The following is a 21950-nucleotide window of genomic DNA, read 5'->3' on the forward strand; positions in this document are numbered from 1 at the left end:
AGGCATAAACGTTAAAGGGATAGTTCACCCAAAAATGAAAATTTGATGTTTATTTGCTTACCCCCAGGGCATCCAAGATGTAGGTGACTTTGTTTCGTCAGTAGAACGCAAATGATGATTTTTAACTCCAACCGTTGCCGTCTGTCAGCCGTATAATGTGGGTCAATGGGAACTTCTTTTGTAAGAGTAAATAAAACTTGCATAGACAAATCCAAACGAAACGATTTGTGCGAGAAACCGAACAGTATTTATATCATTTTTTACCTCTAAAACACCACTATGTCCAACTGCGTTCTGCACTCGGTTAGTGAGGTCTGATCGCGCTCTGACAACGGCAGTGATGTCTCATTGAAGTATAAGCACTTCCGTTGTCGAGCGTGAGCATGTGAGCGGTTGGTGTTAAAAATCACCATTTGTGTTCTACTGAAGAAACAAAGTCACCCAAATCTTGGATGCCCTGGGGGTAAGCAGATAAACATCAAATTTTCATTTTTGGGTTAACTATCCCTTTAAATTTAGATTGCAATTAATATGTGCCTCTCTGGGTTTTCAGCACTCAGCGAGTGTTACAGTGTGACTGAATTTACATGGTTTGAGATTATGTGCTGCCTTTCTGTACCGCAGTGTTTGTGAGGAACACTCCTGCTGTCCTCCTCCATTTTGTATGCATTGTTACAGAATAAATCATTTTACACTTAATGTGCTTCCTGTGTAGCATTTTGCCAAATTGTTGAGAAAGAGTTGTACCTGTAGGTCATAGATCACACAAGAAATTCTGCACTGTATAGCAGATTCATTTATAACAGATAAATGACTTTGTTGCCTTACCACAGTAGCAAATCTCAAGAGGGCATTACTAAACATGAACCAACATTATTTCCCTATGGGTGGACTCAGAATATTGCTTTTAATTAAAAATGTGCATTTGCAAATGTTTGTCATTGAAGTTATATCTGACATTGCCAAATATGATGGCTGATTAGAATTACCCATGATTCCTTGTAAACAACTTAAACCTTTATTTTGGCTTCAAATCTAAGCATCAGTGTCTACATGTAATAACATTCAGAGATCTTGGTTTCATTTCCTTTGAGGTTTACTCTTAATTCTCCCAAAGCATGATAGGATTTGTGATCTAGCAGAGAGCACAACTGCCGCTATGAACCACTCTCAGGTTATAGCTAGAATTTTTAAACTGTTTAAAATTTTATTCAGATATTTACAAATGCTACTCGCTGACAGTGTCATCATTTACTCACCCTCATGTTATTCCAAACACACAAGACTTCCATTAAATTTTGTGAATACAATATTTTCAATAGTTTCACAAGTCCACAGAACCAGAACGCATACAAAAAAAAACAAAAACAGACATTATCCTTATGATTTGAGCGGTTTAATTCAAGTAGTCTGAAGAGACATGATCGCCTTATATAATGAACAGATTTAATTTAGGCTTTTATTCATGTATTATTGTTCAACGCACATACATAGAGCACATCACACAAGCACATTTGAGCCTCCGTTTACCATGTTTGATGTGCTCTATGTATGTGCACTGATTAAACATTATTAATACCTGAATAAATTAAATCTGCTCTTCTCCAAAGACTTGGAGTACACCGCTTGATTCATATGGATTACTTTCACAATATCTTTTTGATGCATATACTTTTAATGGTTGGACAAAAAAAAAAGATGAGAAAATGTTACAAATATTTTCATTCGTGTTCTGAAGATGATCAAAGATCTTAGGGTTTGGAACAACCAGAAGGTGAAGGTGAGTAAAATGAACATTTTTGGGAGAACTTTCCCTTTAAATAATCTGTATTAAGTCACTTGCTAATGTTCAGTTTTTGTAACTTAAGAATGGAAATACACAAAATGCTTAAAAAAAAAAAATGGATGTTTATTTAATGAAACAAAAGTAAATCAGAAACAGCACCATTGCGGGATGATCTGGAATAAGCAGACTGATAGACTGCAGTGATGGAGAATCTCATCACACTCCCTCCATGGGTTCAATTATATCTCCCACTGAAACACAGAAAACACCTACCCTCATTATCCTGTTAATGTCAGCTTATGAGTATATGAAGCAGTTTCTTAAGCATGGTCATCAACAGTCACTTCACAAAAAATAAAAAGAAAGTCTAACTTGATGAATATTTATAAAAAAAAAATAAAATAAATAAATAAAAAAAAATTATATATATATATATATATTTTTTTTTACCTGTCGTCAGGTGTATGAACGTATCCTGTGCGGTATCGTTGGGTAGCGAGATTCCCATGGCCTTTCTGATACCATAAAGACTGCACACGTCACCAGGGGTCACCTGACTGGTCAAATGGGCCAGGTTACCTGTAACTTTCTCCGCTGCAATGAGGATGGTGGTGGTTAGAAGTTATCAAAACTGTGCAAAGTATATCTGCTTTTAAACAGCTGCTGAAACCCACAGGTCTGTTAATGTGCAACAATGACTCACTAAAACTCCTTGAACAAGGAAAAACTAAAAACTCATGAGACAGAAGTAATGTTTGTGTTTGCCAAGTATTATCTGAAAAAGTGAGAGAAGTTAACCTGTCATCACAGGTCATATTGTGTGTTTGTGCTTACCAAGCTGCAGCTCTTTAGCTGTAGGAACCAGCAGGCAGATGATGTTTGGTGGCTGTTTGGTGCTCAGTCTCTCTTTCTGAACCTGCTGCAGCTCCCTCAGCAACATGGTCGTCTCATCCAACTTCTGTTGGAAATGTTCTGCTTCTGAGGGAGGAAGAGGATTTTTTCAGCGATAAATCAGTCTGTTGTTAAATAGATGGGAAAAGGGCTCAGGCATGTTACTGATGCGTTGCATTACATTCCACTACTGAGGGAGGAGGATCATAATCAGTTCTCGAGAAGAAAACATTTTGTTAATAAACTGGAAAAGCATGGGGCCTGGATTTTCATAGGGTCTGATCACATCTAAAATGACTAAACAGAATTTATAACCCATATTTTACACTAAACTTTCGGAAACAAGGGATTATCACCTTCTGAGTCAAAGCTCTCAGGAAGCAGGTCAGGATTCAAACCCACAGAACTGAGAGGCGTCACACTATCACCACTGCTGGGTTCCGAAGCAACAACCTACAGAGACATGCGCGAAAAGATGTGAAAAACGGATCATGGACTGACACCAGGCTAGAAAGGTGTTGAAAAATTAAAGAAGAGACAGTCAGAGGACTTATACAGCAGGTCAGTGCAAACATCTCAAGTCAAATCATGCCACTTTTGTGTGTGTTTACACTATGTGTGTGTATACACTACTATTCAAAGTTTGAGGTCGGGAAGATTGTTTAAAATGTCTCCAACACCATTTTATTAAAGATAAAGATAGAAAACAGTAATATTGTAAAATACTACTTGAATTAAAAATATCTTTTTTATTTTTAATATACTTTAAAATGTAATTTATTCCTGAATTTTCAGCATCATTACTCCAGAAATCACATGATCCTTCATAAATAATTCTAATATGCTGATTTGGTGCTCAAAAACATTATTTTTTAATTATTATAAACATTGAAAATGGTTGTGCTGCTTAAAGGGTTAGCTCACCCAAAAATGTCATTTATTACTCATCCTCATGTCGTTCCACACCCGTAAGACCTTCGTTCATCTTCAGAACACAAATGAAGATATTTTTTGATGAAATCGGATGGCTCTGTGAGGCCTGCATTGCCAGCAATGTTACTTCCTCTCTCAAGATCAATAAAGGTACTAAAAACATATTTAAAACAGTTCATGTGAGTTCAGTGGTTCAATATTAATATTATAAAGCGACGAGAATATTTTTGTGCGCCAAAAAAACAAAATAATGACTTTTTAACAATATCTAGTGATGCCCGATTTCAAATCAGTTTTTCGGATCGCGTGTCAAACCGCCAAACTGCTGAAATCACATGACTTTGACATTCCGAACCACTGATTCGATTCGTAAAGCTCCGAAGCTTCATGAAGCAGTGTTTTGAAATCGGCCATCACTAGATATTGTTAAAAAGTCATTATTTAGATTTTTTGGTGCACAAAAATATTCTCGTCGCTTTATAATATTAAGATAGAACCACTGTACTCACATGAACTGATTTAAATACGTTTTTAGTACCTTTATGGATCTTGAGAGAGGAAGTACCACTGCTGGCAATGCAGGCCTCACTGAGCCATCGGATTTCAACAAAAATATCTTCATTTGTGTTCCGAAGATGAACGAAGATCTTACGGGTGTGGAACGACATGAGGATGAGTAATAAATTACATTATTTTTATTTTTGGGTCAACTAACCCTTTAATATTTTTGTGGAAACCATGATAGTTTGTTTATTTATTTATTCATTTATTTTCCAGAATTCTTCTTAGGTTTTTGTAACACTATGTTTTTTACTGTAATTTCTTTAAAATAACAGTGACCCAAAACTTTTGAAAGGTAGTGTTAAAGAAACTGGCAAAAAAAAAAATATATATAACATTAATCACAATTTATTTTATTGTACTGACAGCCATATTATTTACCTGCTCATTCTGATTTGTATAATTTACAAAGCACAATCAAATTCCTTCCATGTGCCTAGATATCCCCGCAGGTGTAAGTACACGGTGTTGGGAATCACTAGGTAAATGCTTGTTGTTCTCCTTCTACCCAACGGTCTTGGGATAAAACTAAATTATCCACTAGATATTTAGACTGCTAAAAACAGTGTTGAACAGTAGCACCACCCTGCTAAGGTATGCTAGCTGAACCACAGTCAAAGACGTCACTCCACACGGACTAAAGCTGCAGTATGTTCACAGACGACCCATGCTTACCTTTCCTTCTACATCTACAGCACCCTCACACACACATACATTAGTGTAAGCGAAGGAGGAAGTCAAAAAACGACAGGGGGAGAGCATGTTTGTGTGTGTCTGGGCAAATATTCTTTCCATTAGTGTGTGAAAGTTGGTTGGTGTTGTTGACACAGCTGCTGCAGAGCAGAGAGTCTGCGGTCCTGACGCTGCCTTTAAATACCAGGTTTGTATCTTCACTTCCACTCATGTGAGCTGTACTCTAGTATGAACTTGTAGACATTTTAATCTTATTCTGAGGATATGAGAGAGTTTTACCTCATCATCATCTGTTGTGTCTACTTTCTCTGCAGGCTCCTCTATGGGTAGATTATCCTGAGGAAAACAAAAATCATCCTATCAAAACCAGAAATAATCAAGAGCAGATTTAAGCAAGCTGTCCAGCTGAAAAGAACTCAAACAGATATAACAATATATACTTTTAGTGGTATTTCATGAATTAAATATGCCAGTAAATTTTGAGTAATGAGCGTGTATTGAGATCTCTTACAGTTTCTGTCTCTTTCAGTTGTTTCGAGTGCTCTCCACTGGTCAAAGCATCCAAGATATTATCTGCTAACCTGCTCATGTGCTCCTCGGATTTAGTAAGGTAATCTGCAATGCTACACACACACACACACACACACACACACACACACAACCAAATTATAACTGTGGAATGGAAGGGGAGTGGTGGAAGGGTGTGAATCGGGCCTTTTCTTTAATAGACTAATGTTCTGCAGAAATGCATGTAGGTTACTGCTCAAAACTGTTTTAAAGAGTAGATGGCTGCTGCTTAATCATCAAAACTAATTCATAGATATATTTCTTTATATGTCTGATTCCATGCATACACACACACACACACCTTTCAGATTCTGGCTGACTGCTGTCCTCTCCATAGAAGGAGTAAATAAGATCGGAGTCCTCTTTGCTGATATTGGAAAAACTGGAGTCACATGTAGGAGCATATGAGCTGAATGGGCCATAATTCATATAGGTAACTGCAAAAAAAAAAGAAAAAAGAAAAAGAGGCATGTGTGACTTTTGCACATTATTTATGGAATGCAGACTGATTCTAGTAATAGTAGTTATATATTTTTAAAATGTTTCAATAAGTAACTGCCACAGCCAGCAGTTAGACTGACAGGAAAGACAGAACACAGTCTAAAACTATGGATCTCAACCTTTACGACTCCATTGTCAGTATTCAGTATTTGAAGGCACCCTACTTCTAGATTGGTTTCTTAAACTTATTTTAAATCTAAGGGTACTCTTATTTCCCACTTTTTTTTAACCAGTGAATTTATAGTGACTCTTCCAGTCATTTGTGATTTACTGGATAAGGACTTTTACAGATTTTTACAAATGTTTTTTACTTACAATTTCTACCTGATTTTAGAGCTTGGTATAACTAAAACAATGGTCATGCTGTTTTAAGATTTTCTTTATTTACAACACTGTTCCAGGTCTTTAAAATAGGCTGAAATAATAAATATCTTGATTTTTAGTTGTTTTAGCTTATTTTAATGCTTGTTTTGTCTTATTTTAAATCATGTTAAGTCACCTTGAGGCCCCCTAGATAAAACCCGGGGGAAATCTAATTCCAGAAAAGTCAGGACATTTTGTAAAATGCAATTAAAATCAATAATCTGTGATTTGTTAATTCTCTTTAATCATTATTTAACTGACAAAAGTACAAAATCCCTTTTTTTTTCCACTGGCCAAATTACAGGTAATTGTATTTTGTAAACAAATTCTGATTTTGATGGCTGCAACACACTCCAAAAAAAGTTGAGACAGAGGCAAAATAAAAGTGAAAAGATTACAGAATATCCAAATAAAGCTGTTTTAAAGGTGCCCGAAGAACATGTTTTTAAAAGATGTAATATAAGTCTAAGGTGTCCCCTGAATGTGTCTGTGAAGTTTCAGCTCAAAATACCCCATAGATTTTTTTTAATTAATTTTTTTAACTGCCTATTTTGGGGCATCATTATAAATGCGCTGATTCAGGGTGTGCGGCCCCTTTAATTCTCGTGCTCCCCGCCCCAAGAGCTCGCGCTTGCCTTAAACAACATAAAAAAAGTTCACACAGCTAATATAACCCTCAAAATGGATCTTTACAAAGTGTTCATCATGCAGCATGTCTAATCACATAAGTATAGTATTTATTTGGATGTTTACATTTGATTCTGAATGAGTTTGATAGTATGCTCCCTGGCTAAAGCTAACATTACACACTGTTGGAGAGATTTATAAAGATTGAAGATGTGTTTATGAATTATACAGACTGCAAGTGTTTAAAAAAATGAAAATAACGACAGTCTTGTCTCCGTGAATACAGTAAGAAACGATGGTAACTTTAACCACATTTAACAGTACATTAGCAACATACTAACGAAACATTTAGAAAGACAATTTACAAACACCACTAAAAATATCATGATATCATGGATCATGTCAGTTATTATTGCTCCATCTGCCATTTTTCGCTATTGTTCTTGCTTGCTTACCTAGTCTGATGATTCAGCTGTGCACAAATCCAGATGTTAATACTGGCTGCCCTTGTGTAATGCTTTGAACATGAGCTTGCATATGCAAATGTTGGGGGCGTACATAGGCAAGGCAATTTTATTTGTATAGCACATTTCATACACAATGGTAATTCAAAGTGCTTTACATAAAGAAGAAGAATAAAAATAGAACATAAGGAATAGAAATAATAGTAAAAACAGAGAATTTTGCTATCTGGATGGATGAGCTAGGAAGTCTCAGGGAGTTTTTTGTTGTTGTTGTTGTTGTCCGTCAGAGTGGATCTAAACGGATCTATCCATCAGAGCAGATCTGAATGGATCTTCCTCACACGACAGGACTGCTACCTGTTAATGCACTTCAAACTGATAAACAAAGTTTCAATCTCCCCTTTTGCCAAGACACCTCAAACGGCACCACACAGCCCTAACCCACCTTCCGGAGATATCTTATCTATGTAACGCAGTTCAAGTTTCCCCTTTGGAAATTTCCCCCTTTGGAAAATGTCCTGACTATAATCCAGAGATATCTTAACCATGCACCACAGCTCAAATTTCCCCATGGTTTGTACCAAATTTTAACCAAATCACAAATGCTTTCAAAATGCTTTCTTCCTAATTCTTCCTAATATTAATTGGGTAATATTAATGTTACGTAACAGTCGGTGTTATGTTGAGATTCGTCTGTTCTTTGGAGGTCTTTTAAACAAATGAGATTTATATAAGAAGGAGGAAACGGTGGTGTTTGAGACTCACTGTATGTTATTTCCATGTACTGAACTCTTGTTATTCAACTATGCCGAGGTAAATTCAATTTTTGAATCTAGGGCACCTTTAAAACAGTCCACAATCAGCAGGTCAATTGGTAATAGGTGAGGGGTATCATGTTTGGGTATAAAAGGAGCATCTCAGCCTTTGCAGACAAAGATGGGTCATGGCTAACAACTTTGTGCCAAATTTCATGAGAGAACTGTCTTTCACCATCTACCATACATAATATTGTGAAAAGATTCCGGGAATAGAGAAATCTCAGTCCATGTAAGGCAAGGCAGGAGACCTCTGTTGAATGTGCCTGATCTTTGAGCCCTCAGATGGCACCGCATGAGAAACCATCACGCTGCTGTGTTAAAAATAGCCACATGAGCTAGGAATTACTTTGGAAAAACGTTGTCACTTAACACAGTCTGCCGCTGCATCAAGAAATTCAACTCGTATCTCTGTTCCTGAAGGAGAAATCTATACATCTGTTCAATGCAGAGATGCTGCCGAGTTCTCTGGGCACGAGCTCATCTCAGATGCTCCAAGAGACAGTAGAAATATGTGCTGTGGTCAGACAAGTTTCAGCATGTTTTTGGGAAAGACAGACACTGAATTCTCAGTACCAAAGACAAAAGGGACCATCCAGACTTTCATCAGCGACAGGTGCAAAAGCAAACATCTGTCTGGTATTTGGGTGCATCAGTGCAAGAAGGAATGTGCTTGACTGGCCTGCCTGTCTTATATTGAAAATGTATGGCCCATCATAAAAAGTTGAATCAGACAACAACGACCATGGGCTGTTGACCAGTTGTCTTGTATAAGGTGAGATTGGGCAAAAATTCCAAATGCAAAACTGCAAAAATTAGTATCCTCAATTCCCAAACATTTAAAAAGTTAAATTAAAAGGAAAGGTGATATGACACAGTGTCTCTGTCCCATGTCATTTTTCTGGAGTGTGTTTCAGCCATCAAAATCAAAATCTGTTTATATTTATAAAATAAAATGTAACATTTTTAAAGCAAGAAATGCCCATGAAAATCCTCAATAGGATGCTGCGAGTGGTTACCTGAGCAGTGCTATGTGGCTGCTTACCAAATCCCTGGCTCCTTAAATGGAACACAGACTGATTCTAGTAATAGTAGTTATATATTTTTAAAATGTTTCAATAAGTAACTGCCAAAGCCAGAAGTTAGACTGACAGGAAGGACAGAACACAGTCTAAAACTATATTTAACAACCTTTTTGACTCCATTGTCAGTATTCAGTATTTGAAGGCAGTATTTTACTTCTAGATTTATTATTTTAAATGTAAGGGTACTCTTATTTCTATCAATTAAAAGTAACTCAAATAATTATACAAATCCTTAAAGGTGCCCTAGATTCAAAAATTGAATTTACCTTGGCATAGTTAAATAACAAGAGTTCAGCACATGGAAAAGACATACAGTGAGTCTCAAACACCATTGTTTCCTCCTTCTTATATAAATCTCATTTGTTTAAACGACCTCCGAAGAACAGGCGAATCTCAACACAACACCGACTGTTACGTAACAGTCGGGGTGTACGCCCCCAATATTTGCATAATGCCAGCCCATGTTCAAGGGATTACACAAGCCAGTATTAACGTCTGGAGCTGCACACAGCCGAATCATCAGACTAGGTAAGCAAGAACAATAGCGAAAAATGGCAGATGGAGCAATAATAACTGACATAATCCATGATAGCATGATATTTTTACTTATATTTGTAAATTGTCTTTCTAAATGTTTCGTTAGCATGTTGCTAATGTACTGTTAAATGAGGTTAAAGTTACCATCGTTTCTTACTGTATTCACAGAGACAAGAGCCGTTGCTATTTTCATTTTTTAAACACTTGCAGTCTGTATAATTCATAAACACAACTTCATTCTTTATAAATCTCTCCAACAGTGTAGCATTAGCCGTTAGCCACGGAGGACAGCCTTAAATTCACTCAGAATAAAACGTTAACATCCAAATAAATACTTTACTCACATAATTTGAAGCATGCATACAGCATGCATGACGAACATCTTGTAAAGATCCATTTGAGGGTTATATTAGCTGTGTGAACTTTGTAAATGCGCTGTAATATAGTCGACAGCTCGTGTGGCAGGGAGCACGCGATTTAAGGGGGCGGCGCCGAGTGTAAATCAGTGCATTGTTAATGATGCCCCAAAATAGGCAGTTAAAAAAATTTATTAAAAAAAATCTATGGGGTATTTTGAGCTTAAACTTCACAGACACATTCAGGAGTCACCTTAGACTTATATTACATCTTGTGAAAAAGCATTCTTGGGCACCTTTAAATAATATTTCTCTGCATAATCCTCACAATTTGAAGTATCATTCATGTCAAAGTGAGGGACAAGAAGTCCTGAATTTTAATATTCAGGGTTTAAAATATGAACAATAGCAATTTTCAACTTAGCAAGTACCACAACTGACAAATTAGAAAATAATAATAAATACAGATGAGTAGAAACTACAGCCCACTGATTCGGAATCGGCAGTGAATTTTTCTCTTGTTGACAGCAGGAACAAATGGATTTTTCTGGCACATAATATTACATTCCTCTGGCAGCTGAACATTAGGTATTCAAACAGAGATTATAGCACACCCTTCCCATGATCTTCTCTGCATGACTGAAGGTAAGACCACAGAGTGAAGCTCATTGCTAATAGAGACATTATATTCATTAAGTCATTTTTCCAGGATAATGAATATAAGTACTGGTTTTAACTGAGCAGTTGAGACTGATACAATGTGATATTCAAGTGGTGGGAAAATGAGTAAAGAGTTAATGTATATTACCTGGAGTGACCATGTTTCTCTTGTCCTCTTTGAAACCCTGAAGGGTGTTTATTCCAGTCTGCAGTCGACCTCCCATCATGCCCAATTTGACTGGGCAGTATCCTGGATCTAGCGTGGAAGCATAATAAACTGTACACATTTTGTACATACGTCTAACAGTTGCTTGATTTCTTTAACAATCATTGTCACAAACCTCCAGCGCTCAGGTCAACAGGGTTCAGGATTCCTAGAGTGGTTGAGCCATCAGATGTCCTTCTTTCAAACTCCAGCTGCTCAAGAAAAGAGACCATTCATCAGCTGTAATCTGACATGCTGAGAGAATGATCTCACATGTGAGTGCTGTGCAATAACACATGGCTCATCTTCTCTGGTGTTGTACTCATACCTCACACTGCAGACTTCTGTTTGAGAGTTTCCCTCCAGACTCCTCAACGACCTTCTTGATCTCCTCCAGGTCTTTCTCTGCTTGGTTCTTCTGAGCATCATCCTTACTGTCCCTGTTACACAAACATTGCAAGTGTGTCATCAGTAATACTCCCACTTTACAGTAAATAAATCCACACATACAAGGCATATCATTCTTGAAACTCCTAATGAATGTGATGTCATAGCAGTGATTGGATAAATTATGAATAATTTCTTAATAGATCAATGTGTGGTTCTTGTGGGCCTGTTCTCAAGCCTCTACCAAATCCTGCAGAGTAGAGTGCAGGAAGATGATTTATCTTTTCTGGAAAGCTACAAAGCGAGTGTCTGTGTGTATCTCAAGGGCTACAAATGGCCTACAAGTCACAACATGTTTAAGCATTCCAAGTCTCTTGCCCACTGCAGCAGCCAAGCCAATTTACGTAGGCAACCAACAAAAAGAGAGAGTAAAATAAAGAAAGACAGCGAACACCCCGGCAACACCTTGGAATGTCTCACCGGCTTTAGTGCAGCAGCAGAAGACCTAAATGCAGCTAAAGCCAATGTGAATAGCTGCACAGTTAGAAAAGAAAAAAAAACATGGAGAAAAAAAACATTTCATTATCAATTTAAATCATTTTACTGATCATATCACCCATTTGAGTACAGTCACACTCTTTTTTCCAGTCAGACAAGACATCAGGACTAGAATCAATTTTAGTTTAATGGCAGCCAATTCTTCACAGTGATTAAGGTCTGGTATCAACTTTCTAACTATTTCTAGCCACACATACTTTATGGATACAATTTTATTTTGCATTATTTTTCAAAATTGAATATTTTATATATGTGTCTCAATGTGGAGTTCTGAAGAAAAAGAAGCTGTACCCTCAGACGTTTATCTAGAATGAAAGGCTGTCATAAGACACACAAGTTGAGACAGATTTTTTATATATATGTTGCGTCTGTCTTTGCTCACGTCACTTAGATCAGCAGCGATCAGACTTTCGGTCTTTAAACACGCATTATGTCGAAGTAACCTGCCAACTGGCGAAAAACCTGCAAGCAATTTTACTCCCATTTGGCAGTTGGCAGGTGATTCATATCCTGCCTGTGATTAATATGAACCATTATTTTAAAAATTATTCTGAAAAAAAGGAAACAGATTTGTTCATTTTCTAAGCAATATCAAGATCAGACTAATTGAAAGGAAGTTTCTCCCAACTCCGAACTGAAATTACCTTTGATGACCAGAGAGGATTAAGGCCTATTCACAATAAGAACAATAACTAAACCCATAAAGTTTTAAAGACTGTTAATAATAATAATAATAATAATAATCGCGCATATACTTCAATGAGTGCTAGACATTACTTCCGTTGTCAGAGCGTGATCAGACCTCACTAAGCGAGTGCTGAACGCAGTTGGACATAGTGGTGTATTAGAGGTAAAAAATTATATAAATACTGTTTGGTTTTTCACACAAACCGATCGTTTCGTGTCTTAGGACATCAATATGTCGTCACGAGCCGCAGGGTTTAATTTGGACTTGTCTATGCAAGTTTTATTTACTCTTATAGTAGAAGTTCCCATTCACTAGCATTATTTGACTGACAGACGGCAACGGCAAAATCATCATTTGTGTTCTATTGAAGAAACAAAGTCACCTACATCTTGGATGCGCTGGGGGTAAGCAGATAAACATCAATTTTTCATTTTTGGGTGAACTATCCCTTTAAATAACAAGGAGTTCAGTAAATGGAAATGACATACAGTGAGTCTCAAACACCATTGTTTCCTCCTTCTTATATAAATCTCATTTGTTTAAAAGACCTCCGAAGAACAGGCGAATCTCAACATAACACCGACTGTTACGCAACAGTCGGGATCATTAATATGTATGACCCCAACATTTGCATATGCCAGCTCATGTTCAAGCCATTACACAAGGGCAGCCAGTATTAACGTCTGGATCTGTGCACAGCTGAATCATCAGACTAGGTAAGCAAGCAAGAACAATAGCGAAAAATGGCAGATGGAGCAATAATAACTGACATGATCTATGATATCATGATATTTTTAGTGATATTTGTAAATTGTCTTTCTAAATGTTTCGTTAGCATGTTGCTAATGTACTGTTAAATGTGGTTACCATCGTTTATTACTATATTCACAGACACAAGACTGTCGTTATTTTCATTTTTTAAACACTTGCAGTCTGTATAATTCATAAACACAACTTCATTCTTTATAAATCTCTTCAACAGTGTGTAATGTTAGCTTTAGCCACGGAGCACTATCAAACTCATTCAGAGTACTGTACTTACGCAATTAGATGTGCTGCATGATGAACACTTTGTAAAGATCCATTTTGAGGGTTATATTAGCTGTGTGAACTTTGTTTATGGTGTTTAAGGCAGTCGCGAGCTCCGGGGGCGGAGAGCACGAGATTTAAAGGGGCCGCGCAAGGAATCGGTGCATATATAATTATGGCTCAAAATAGGCAGTTAAAAAAATGTATAAAAAAAATCTATGGGGTATTTTGAGCTGAAACTTCACAGACACATTCAGGGGACACCTTAGACTTATATTACATCTTATAAAAAGACGTTCTACGGCACCTTTAAAGCACAATCTGCAAGAAACATAACTGCAGCGCGCAATCGCAGCTGGGGTGGAGGCTAATATAGTTTTAGTTTTTGTTCTTGGTGTGAACCGGGCTTTATTCTACACAAACTAGTAATAGATAAGAAGTATAATTATATATATATATATATATATATATATATATATATATATATATATATATATATATATATATATATATATATAGAGCTGCACGATTAATCATATCGCAATCGCAATGGCGATGTCAAGCTTGTGCGATTATATGACGCAGAATGCTGCGATTTTATTAAATAAAATAAAATACAATAATAAATAAATAAACAAATAAATGTGTGTGGACACGACAACCCATTCTCTGAGAGCTGTTTGCCCATTTTATACACCGCTAATAAAAAGAAGACCAGTCAGTTTCAGTTTAGGCAGTGGCACGTGTGGCGCGCATGGTCATGTCATTACTTTTTCCGGTGTGCAGCGCAGAGAATGGGTAAAGATGGATGCGGAGCAAACGGTCAGAGAACTGTTGGCAAGAAAAAACGCTACCTCTGTTATATGGCGATATTTTGGCTATAAGATTATAAACCCAGATTAAAGAAACAAACATCTTAAATGGGATTATAACAAGTTTGCAGTAATGCAAAGATGTTATTTAATTTGAATATTTTAATATTTTAATTTGAAAACGCTGTGCATTTGTTTGTTGTTGTTGCTAGTTTGAGTTGAGAAATACACATTTCAGCATTATCAGTAATCTGTGTGTGCATTTTCATTGAGAACCAAGCAAGATGACTCATGATACTATTTGTTTATTATATCGCTATCGCATAACGCAATCGCAATATTGACCTCAATAATCGCAATATGACATTTTCCCCAAATCGTGCAGCCCTAATATATATATATATATATATATATATATATATATATATATATATATATATATATATATATAAATTCATACCTTGGAGTATCTTTATTGCCTACACGGGGTGACTGGGAGTTGTCACTTGTGTCCATGACAGATGAATTCTCTTTGGCAGGGTCAGACGTTCCGCCATCCTCATCTCCATCCTCTGCTGAATGACTGCTGGATGTCTGCAGGCCAGCCATGAACTCTATGCTTTGCTTTAAACTGTCCAGTCTCTCCTAAACATACACAGAAAGTTAATTTTCATATGTGCAACTTTGCCGGTTTGATAGATTTGAACAGGTATAAGTGAACAACACTTTCCTACAACAATACTTATAATAAGATCATATTGTACAAGGCACATCAGCGCCCTCTGGTGTGAAAACGGAAAATTGAGAATACATTTGGTTTCACCAACTACAACTATACCTCTTTATGTAAATACATCTCTAAATGTAATACAAGTTCCAATACAATTTTCCTGTTTTTTCCACTCACTGTGCTCAGGATCTTCATGCCAGAGTGGAGGAGTTTCTTTGCTGCTTTGTAGTAAATCGTCTCTGGTTTGTTGTAGATCATGGCATTCTCACACATCACTCTGAAATCCAGCTGTGGGGAGAACAGGACAGCATCACCTCACCAGCTCTTCAATTCTAAATGGCCTGATTGTAAGTAACCCTTCTTTTTACAATTATATTCCTCTGAACTTCTCCTCTTTGGTAATATATGAGCCATCTCACTTTCTACAAATGTCCCGCTTTGCTCAAATCTCTCTCCTCCCCCACCATGGCTACAAAAGAGCTTTTGGTGGTGGATGGATCAGTCTGATCCACTTTGTTTTTTCTCCTTTTTACACAGCCAAGACTATGTAAAACCCCTTTTTTCCAGCACATACACAGAACAGACATCTAGAAAATATTCACAAATTTGTTTGTTTGGGTGTTGATTTTTTTTTTTTTTTTTTTCCCACCAAAAAAATCAAATTTCTGACATTAATTACTCACCCTCATGGCCTCTGTTCATATTTGGAAAACAATTTAAGATATTTTTGATGAAATCTGAGAGGTTTTTTATCTCCCATAGAAAGCAGCGATTTTACCACATTCAAGGTCCAGAAAAGCAGTAAAGACACTGTTAAAATAGTCCACATGACTGCAGTGGTTCAACATTAAAGGGTTAGTTCACCCAAAAATGAAAATTATGTCATTAATGACTCACCCTCATGTTGTTCCAAACCCGTAAGACCTCCGTTCATCTTCGGAACACAGTTTAAGATATTTTAGATTTAGTCCGAGAGCTTTCTGTCCCTCCATTGAAAATGTATGTACGGTATACTGTCCATGTCCAGAAAGGTAATAAAAACGTCATCAAAGTAGTCCATGTGACATCAGTGGGTTAGTTAGAAGTTTTTGAAGCATCTAAAATACATTTTGGTCCAAAAATAACAAAAACGACGACTTTATTCAGCATTGTCTTCTCTTCCGGGTCTGTTGTGTATATCCGCTTTCACTCCACAGTGACGCTGCTTCTTCTTCTTTCCTGTTTTACGGCGGTTGGCATCCAGCTTATTGGTGCATTACCGCCCCCTTCTGCTCTGGACAGTGATGCGATTAGGACATCTGCGACATGCACACCTACACACACCATTTTAAAAAATATAGCAATACCAAAATACAAACAATGTAGAATAGCTTGAATACAGCGTGCATCTCCCTCAGACTGTAAACGAAGCTCGGGCGCACCGGATAACACGTCAGCAGCGTCACTGTCCGGAGCAGAAGGGGGCGGTAATGCACCAATAAGCTGGATGCCAACCGCCGTAAAACAGGAAACAAGAAGATGATTTCTGATTTCATGGAACTTAATTTGTGTTCCAAAGATGAACGAAGGTTTTGCAGGTTTGGAACAACATGAGGTTGAGTACTTAATGACAGAAATTTTTATTTTTGGGTGAACTAACCCTTTTACCCTTTGAACTAATTTTTAACAGCATTTCTCAGAAATTGCTTACTGCACCTTAGTGTCAGTCTGTGTCCTAGTTACAGCTGTGATGATGATCATATTACCTTGAGCTCCTCAAGTGACTGGTATTGCTCCTTCTTCACTTTCTCCTTCATAGTGCTGAAGTCCATGGGTCTCTTTATAATGAGAGAGTATCCTGGGGCGATCAGGTCCGTCACAGGGAATGAGAAGAATGCACTAGGGTCCTTCCTGCAGTAATCAGCAGCGTTCAGCTCTCATTCACAGTAATTATAGACATGATTATGATAATACACAACAGGAATATAAGACCCAAAACACAGATCTAATAGGATACTCAGACTAAGAATATTGATGCAGAATCAGGTCATTTGTATAAGCCTCAGAGAAGAGTTTATTCAAGATCAGCAGTGAATTTATATATTAAGTTTGGTGTCAATAAGTTAAGTTTTTTTGTAAGAAATTAATACTAATTAATTAATATTAATATTTATTCTGCAAGGACATATTAAATTAATCAAAAGTGACAGTAAATAAATGTATAATATTACAAAAGACTTCCATTTCAAACAAATGCTGTTCTTTTGAACTTTTGAAAAATGTATCATGATTTCCAAATAATAATAATAATAAAAAGCATCAGAACTGTCTTGAACATTGATAATAATAAATGTTTTAAATCAGAATGATTTCTGAAGGATCATGTGACACTGAAGATGCTGAAAAATTAGTTTTGCCTTCACATGAATATGTATATTTACAAAAAAAAAAAAAGGGTGTTATTTTTAATTATAATAATAAATGACATTATTATTTCACAATATTTAATTTTTTACTATATTTTTTTAAATAAAATTAAAGGGTTAGTTCAACCCAAAATTAAACTTATGTTATTAATTGCTCACCCTCATGTCATTCCAAACTCGTAAGACTTTCGTTAATCTTCGGAACACAAATGAAGATCTTTTTGATAAAATCTGAGAGGTGTCTGTTGACTGCCTGTAGTTCATAAAGAGATTGGAAAACTAATCTGACCAAACCTGAATGATGCACAAGAACAAACCTCTTCCAGAAACTCAAGCATGCTGCGTAACCAGTGAGGTTAATTCTTGTGTGTTGCACAGCACGTTTAAGCTTCCGGAAGAGGTTTGATCTTGTGCGTCAATCAGGTTCGGTTGAGCTTCTGTTTATGTCCGCTGATCAATGTATACATGTGAGTAAAAGCCTAAATTCAATCTGTTCATCATAAAAAGCGATCAAGTCTCTTCAGAAAATCTGGACTAAATCGCTCGATTCATATAGATAAGTTTTATGATCCCTTTATGAACTTTTTGAAGCCTCAAAGTGTCAGTTGCAAAGGCTGTCAATGGAGGAACAGAAAGCTTTCAGATATCATCAAAAAGATCTTCATTTGTGTTCCAAAGATGAACAAAAGTCTTACGAGTTTAGACAGAACGACATAAGGGTGAGTAATTTATAACAGTATTTTCATTTTGGGGTGAACTAACCCTTTAATGTAGCCTTGGTAAGCATAATAATGTAATTCTTTCAAAAACATCAAAAAAAAAAAAAAAAAAACTGAGCAACCCCAAAATCTTTGAACAGTAGTGTACATTAGATATGAATCCACAACCTGTCTAAACAGGTTGTCCTCAGGTTAGCTATGTTTAGTCCTACCTCTGGAGTTGTCGGATGAGCTGACTCAAGGCTTCCTGTAGAGGTGTCTGCTCTTTTTCTGAGGAATTACAAAAGCCATAATCAACAGATAATCAGCACATGCACACAATCCCTCAAAACAATAGCATCGATAATAGATTAAAGGTCCCGTTTTTCGTGTTTTTTTGAAGCTTTGATTGTGTTTATAGTGTGCAATATAACGTGTTCATGTTTCGCGTGTAAAAACACAGTATTTTTCACATAATTTACTTATCTGTATACCGCTGTTTCCACCGTCATAAAAACGGGCTGATGACTTCCATGTTCTATGAAGTCCCTCCTTCAGAAATACGTAACGAGTTCTGATTGTGCCAGCGGTTCCTGTGTTGTGATTCGACAGCTCTGAGCGCACCGTGCCCGGAAAAGTCACGCCTCTTACCATAACGTGGAGATGCACGCGCTCAGTGTTATTGTAAACATGTCTTTAATTTTACCCTATCAATTTGAGCCGGAATCAGACCCAGTGATTGGACTGCGGGATGAAAATAACAGCGTTTCGACGACATGGCGACAAACACACTCTACAAACGCAACTCTTGTGTATTCCTGTGGGCGGAGGTTAGTCAAAAAACTGTTTTAGTGACGTCATTAAAGAAGGAAGTAGAGGGATGTAGTCCAAACTGGCCGTTCGATGTAGGCGACTTCTGTTAAATAAAATATCTCGCTTGGCATTGAACTTTGAGCTTTAAAATTTTACAGATTTTATTTATACTCTAACAACAACATTACACACTAACTAAAGTTTGAAACATGGGATCACGAAGAACGGGACCTTTAAGCCTAAACCCTGAGAAGGTGCACTGCTTTACCTTCCATTTTTGCAAGTGAGGGGGTGAGGGGCTTGTCCTGGGAAACATCAGAGCGAGCAGGAGTTCTGCTCTGTTCATCCCAGTCTGGATCCACAGAGTCTGGGCCCTTCCTTTTTTTGGTCACCTATAAGACACACGCATTGCCTAGGATGTAGTAAGTGCATAAACAACTCAAGAAAAACACACACACACTAAAGTAACTACTACTAAAAAAAGTAGTCACGTCTCACCTTTTTCTTTTTGTCATCCGGCGACACTGGAGGACTGGCTCTGTCCTTCTCGTCCTTCTTTTTCTTCTTCTTCTTCTTGTCTTTGTGTTTGTCGTAATCTACCTGGTCGTCATAAACGCTCTCAAGGCTAGGGCTGCCTGTGGTGACCTCATTCCCCGCCACTTTTAACACCAGCTTCAGAGGACGCTCAGTGAACTCTTCAATGCCAGAAACACAAATTAGTTGACTACTTTGAACACCTGATATATCCAATTTTTTTTCTCTAACTCTTATGTGACCATAAGGTCCTATGCTAAAAACCTAATTAATACAGAAAACCTAAATATATTTTTTTCTGTCATTGTTATCACTAATAAATAGCTGCATCTTTTGATAAGAATTATACTTTTATATAGTATAAAAGAAGTATAATTATCTCATAAACCACACAATGTATCATGTTATGAAATGTATTCCAAACCTACATACAGTACAGTTCAAAAGTTAGGAACCACTAAGATTTCTAATGTTTTTAAAAGAAGTTTCGTCTGCTCACCAAGGCTACATTTATTTAATTAAAAATACAGTAAAAACAGTAATATTGTGAAATATTATTACAATTTAAAATAACTGTTTTCTATTTGAATATATTTCACAAAGTAATTTATTCCTGTGATGGCAAAGCTGAATTTTCAACATCATTACTCCAGTCTTCAGTGTCACATGATCCTTCAGAAATCATTCTAATATGCTGACCTGCTGCTCAATTTAATGTGTACAATTGTACAAAATATTTGTGTACAATATTTTTTTTCAGGATTATTTGATGAATAGAAAGTTCAAAAGAACAGTGTTTATCTGAAATCTAATCTTTTGTAACATTATAAATGTCTTTACTGCCACTTTTGATTGATTTAATGCATCCTTGCTGAATAAAAGTATTCATTTCTTTAATTTCTTGTCAAAAAAATAAAAATAAAAATTCTTACTGACCCCAAACTTTTGAACGGTAGTGTATAATGCTACAGAAGCTTTGTATTTAAGATAAATGCTGTTCTTTTGAACTTTCTATTCATCAAGGAATCCTGAAAAAAAAAGCACACAACTGTTTTCAACATTGAAAATAATCCTAAATGTTTATTGAGCAGCAAATCAGCATATTATAATGATTTCTGAAGGATCATGTGACACTGAAGACTGGAGTAACGATGCTGAAAATTCAGCTTTGCATCACAGGAATAAATTACTTTGTCAAATATATTTAAATAGTACACAGTTATTTTAAATTGTAATAATATTTCACAATATTACTGTTTTTTTTACTGTATTTTTAATTAAATAAATGTAGCCTTGGTGAGCAGACGAAACTTCTTTTAAAAACATTAAAAATCTTAGTGGTTCCAAACTTTTGAACTGTACTGTTATTCAAAATTACTGAAGCCTAATGCCCCATCATCTGGTTCTAGCAGGGATTAGATTGAAGACATTTATGGAAAAAGAATCCAAAACAAACGAATTGTGACTATTCTAAACTATTCTGATACTGCCTTGGTTATTCTGATGTGTTGAGCAACAGCTGCTAGTATTCCAGAGCAAAACAACCAAACAATCAGCTCGGTACGGTAGCCTTTAAATTAGGCTACTGAAAGAACACACATTATTCTATGTGAACCGACTCAAATCGGAACATTTACTGCATTAACACCACATTATGTTCATCAGATATCCGGCTGCTACTCGTCCACTGGCAGCATCCGATGCTGAGTGCTGCTTCATAGTAAATGTGAGTTTATCATGTAATTTAAAACAGGCTTTCGGCTTACAGGGGGAAAAAAACTCTCCAGGCTGATTAATAAATCGTGCGTGACCTACCGTCGTGTGTGTGCTTGTCTGATTTGTGTTTCTTGTGCTTTTTGCCCATAATTTAAAGTTAAGCCGGTGGTTCTGTCAGCTCGGCTCAGTGCTTGACCAGTCTGCTCTCTTTGTTTTGTGTCGGTAAAGACTTCAGAGCGCCTCTTACGGAGCTACTAATTTTAAACAGCGGCGCCTAGTGTTCGGTGGTGTGAACTATATTTTACACCACGAGATCATATTTATGTCCTAATCTGACAATAAACTGACTGCAGCTCCAAACACAAGTAGTTACATATAAAATAACAGAGTGAATAAAAAATAAATAAATAAATAAAAACATAAAAAAACACGAGGGAAAAAATCATCCGGGGTAAAAATGCACACAACTGAATACAGCTATACCGCTAAGAGGCACCATTGCTAAACATTCAGAACAACAGCGATGCAATGCAAAA

At 36.6% G+C, this 21950-nt stretch overlaps 1 protein-coding gene across 1 annotated transcript; it reads right to left on the reverse strand.

Moving 5' to 3' along the window:
* Positions 1-1888: 1888 nt before the first annotated feature.
* Positions 1889-21670, reverse strand: brd7 (bromodomain containing 7). Its single transcript, XM_048185012.1, has 17 exons — positions 21514-21670; positions 19663-19859; positions 19433-19556; positions 18585-18642; positions 16994-17138; positions 15426-15536; positions 14979-15163; positions 11373-11484; positions 11181-11256; positions 10988-11095; positions 5733-5868; positions 5376-5487; positions 5144-5200; positions 3034-3130; positions 2621-2764; positions 2237-2380; positions 1889-2037 (listed from the first exon to the last, which is right to left on the reverse strand). Exons 1-17 carry the CDS (start codon positions 21560-21562, stop codon positions 2003-2005), a joined length of 1890 nt encoding a protein of 629 aa, XP_048040969.1. The 5' UTR covers positions 21563-21670; the 3' UTR covers positions 1889-2002.
* Between the last annotated feature and the right edge of the window lie 280 nt (positions 21671-21950).

This window comes from Megalobrama amblycephala, linkage group LG3 (genome assembly GCF_018812025.1).
Source record: "Megalobrama amblycephala isolate DHTTF-2021 linkage group LG3, ASM1881202v1, whole genome shotgun sequence".
In the NCBI taxonomy this organism is placed as follows: Eukaryota; Metazoa; Chordata; class Actinopteri; order Cypriniformes; family Xenocyprididae; genus Megalobrama; species Megalobrama amblycephala.

Coding starts and splice junctions, on each gene's coding strand:
- brd7 (XM_048185012.1), bottom strand. CDS start 21,562: ATGGGCAAAAAGCACAAGAAACACAAATCAGACAAGCACACACACGAC. Junction 18,643..19,432: donor CTCACTTGCAAAAATGGAAG/GTAAAGCAGTGC, acceptor GTAATTCCTCAG/AAAAAGAGCAGACACCTCTA. Junction 15,164..15,425: donor GCATGAAGATCCTGAGCACA/GTGAGTGGAAAA, acceptor GTGTATGTTTAG/GAGAGACTGGACAGTTTAAA.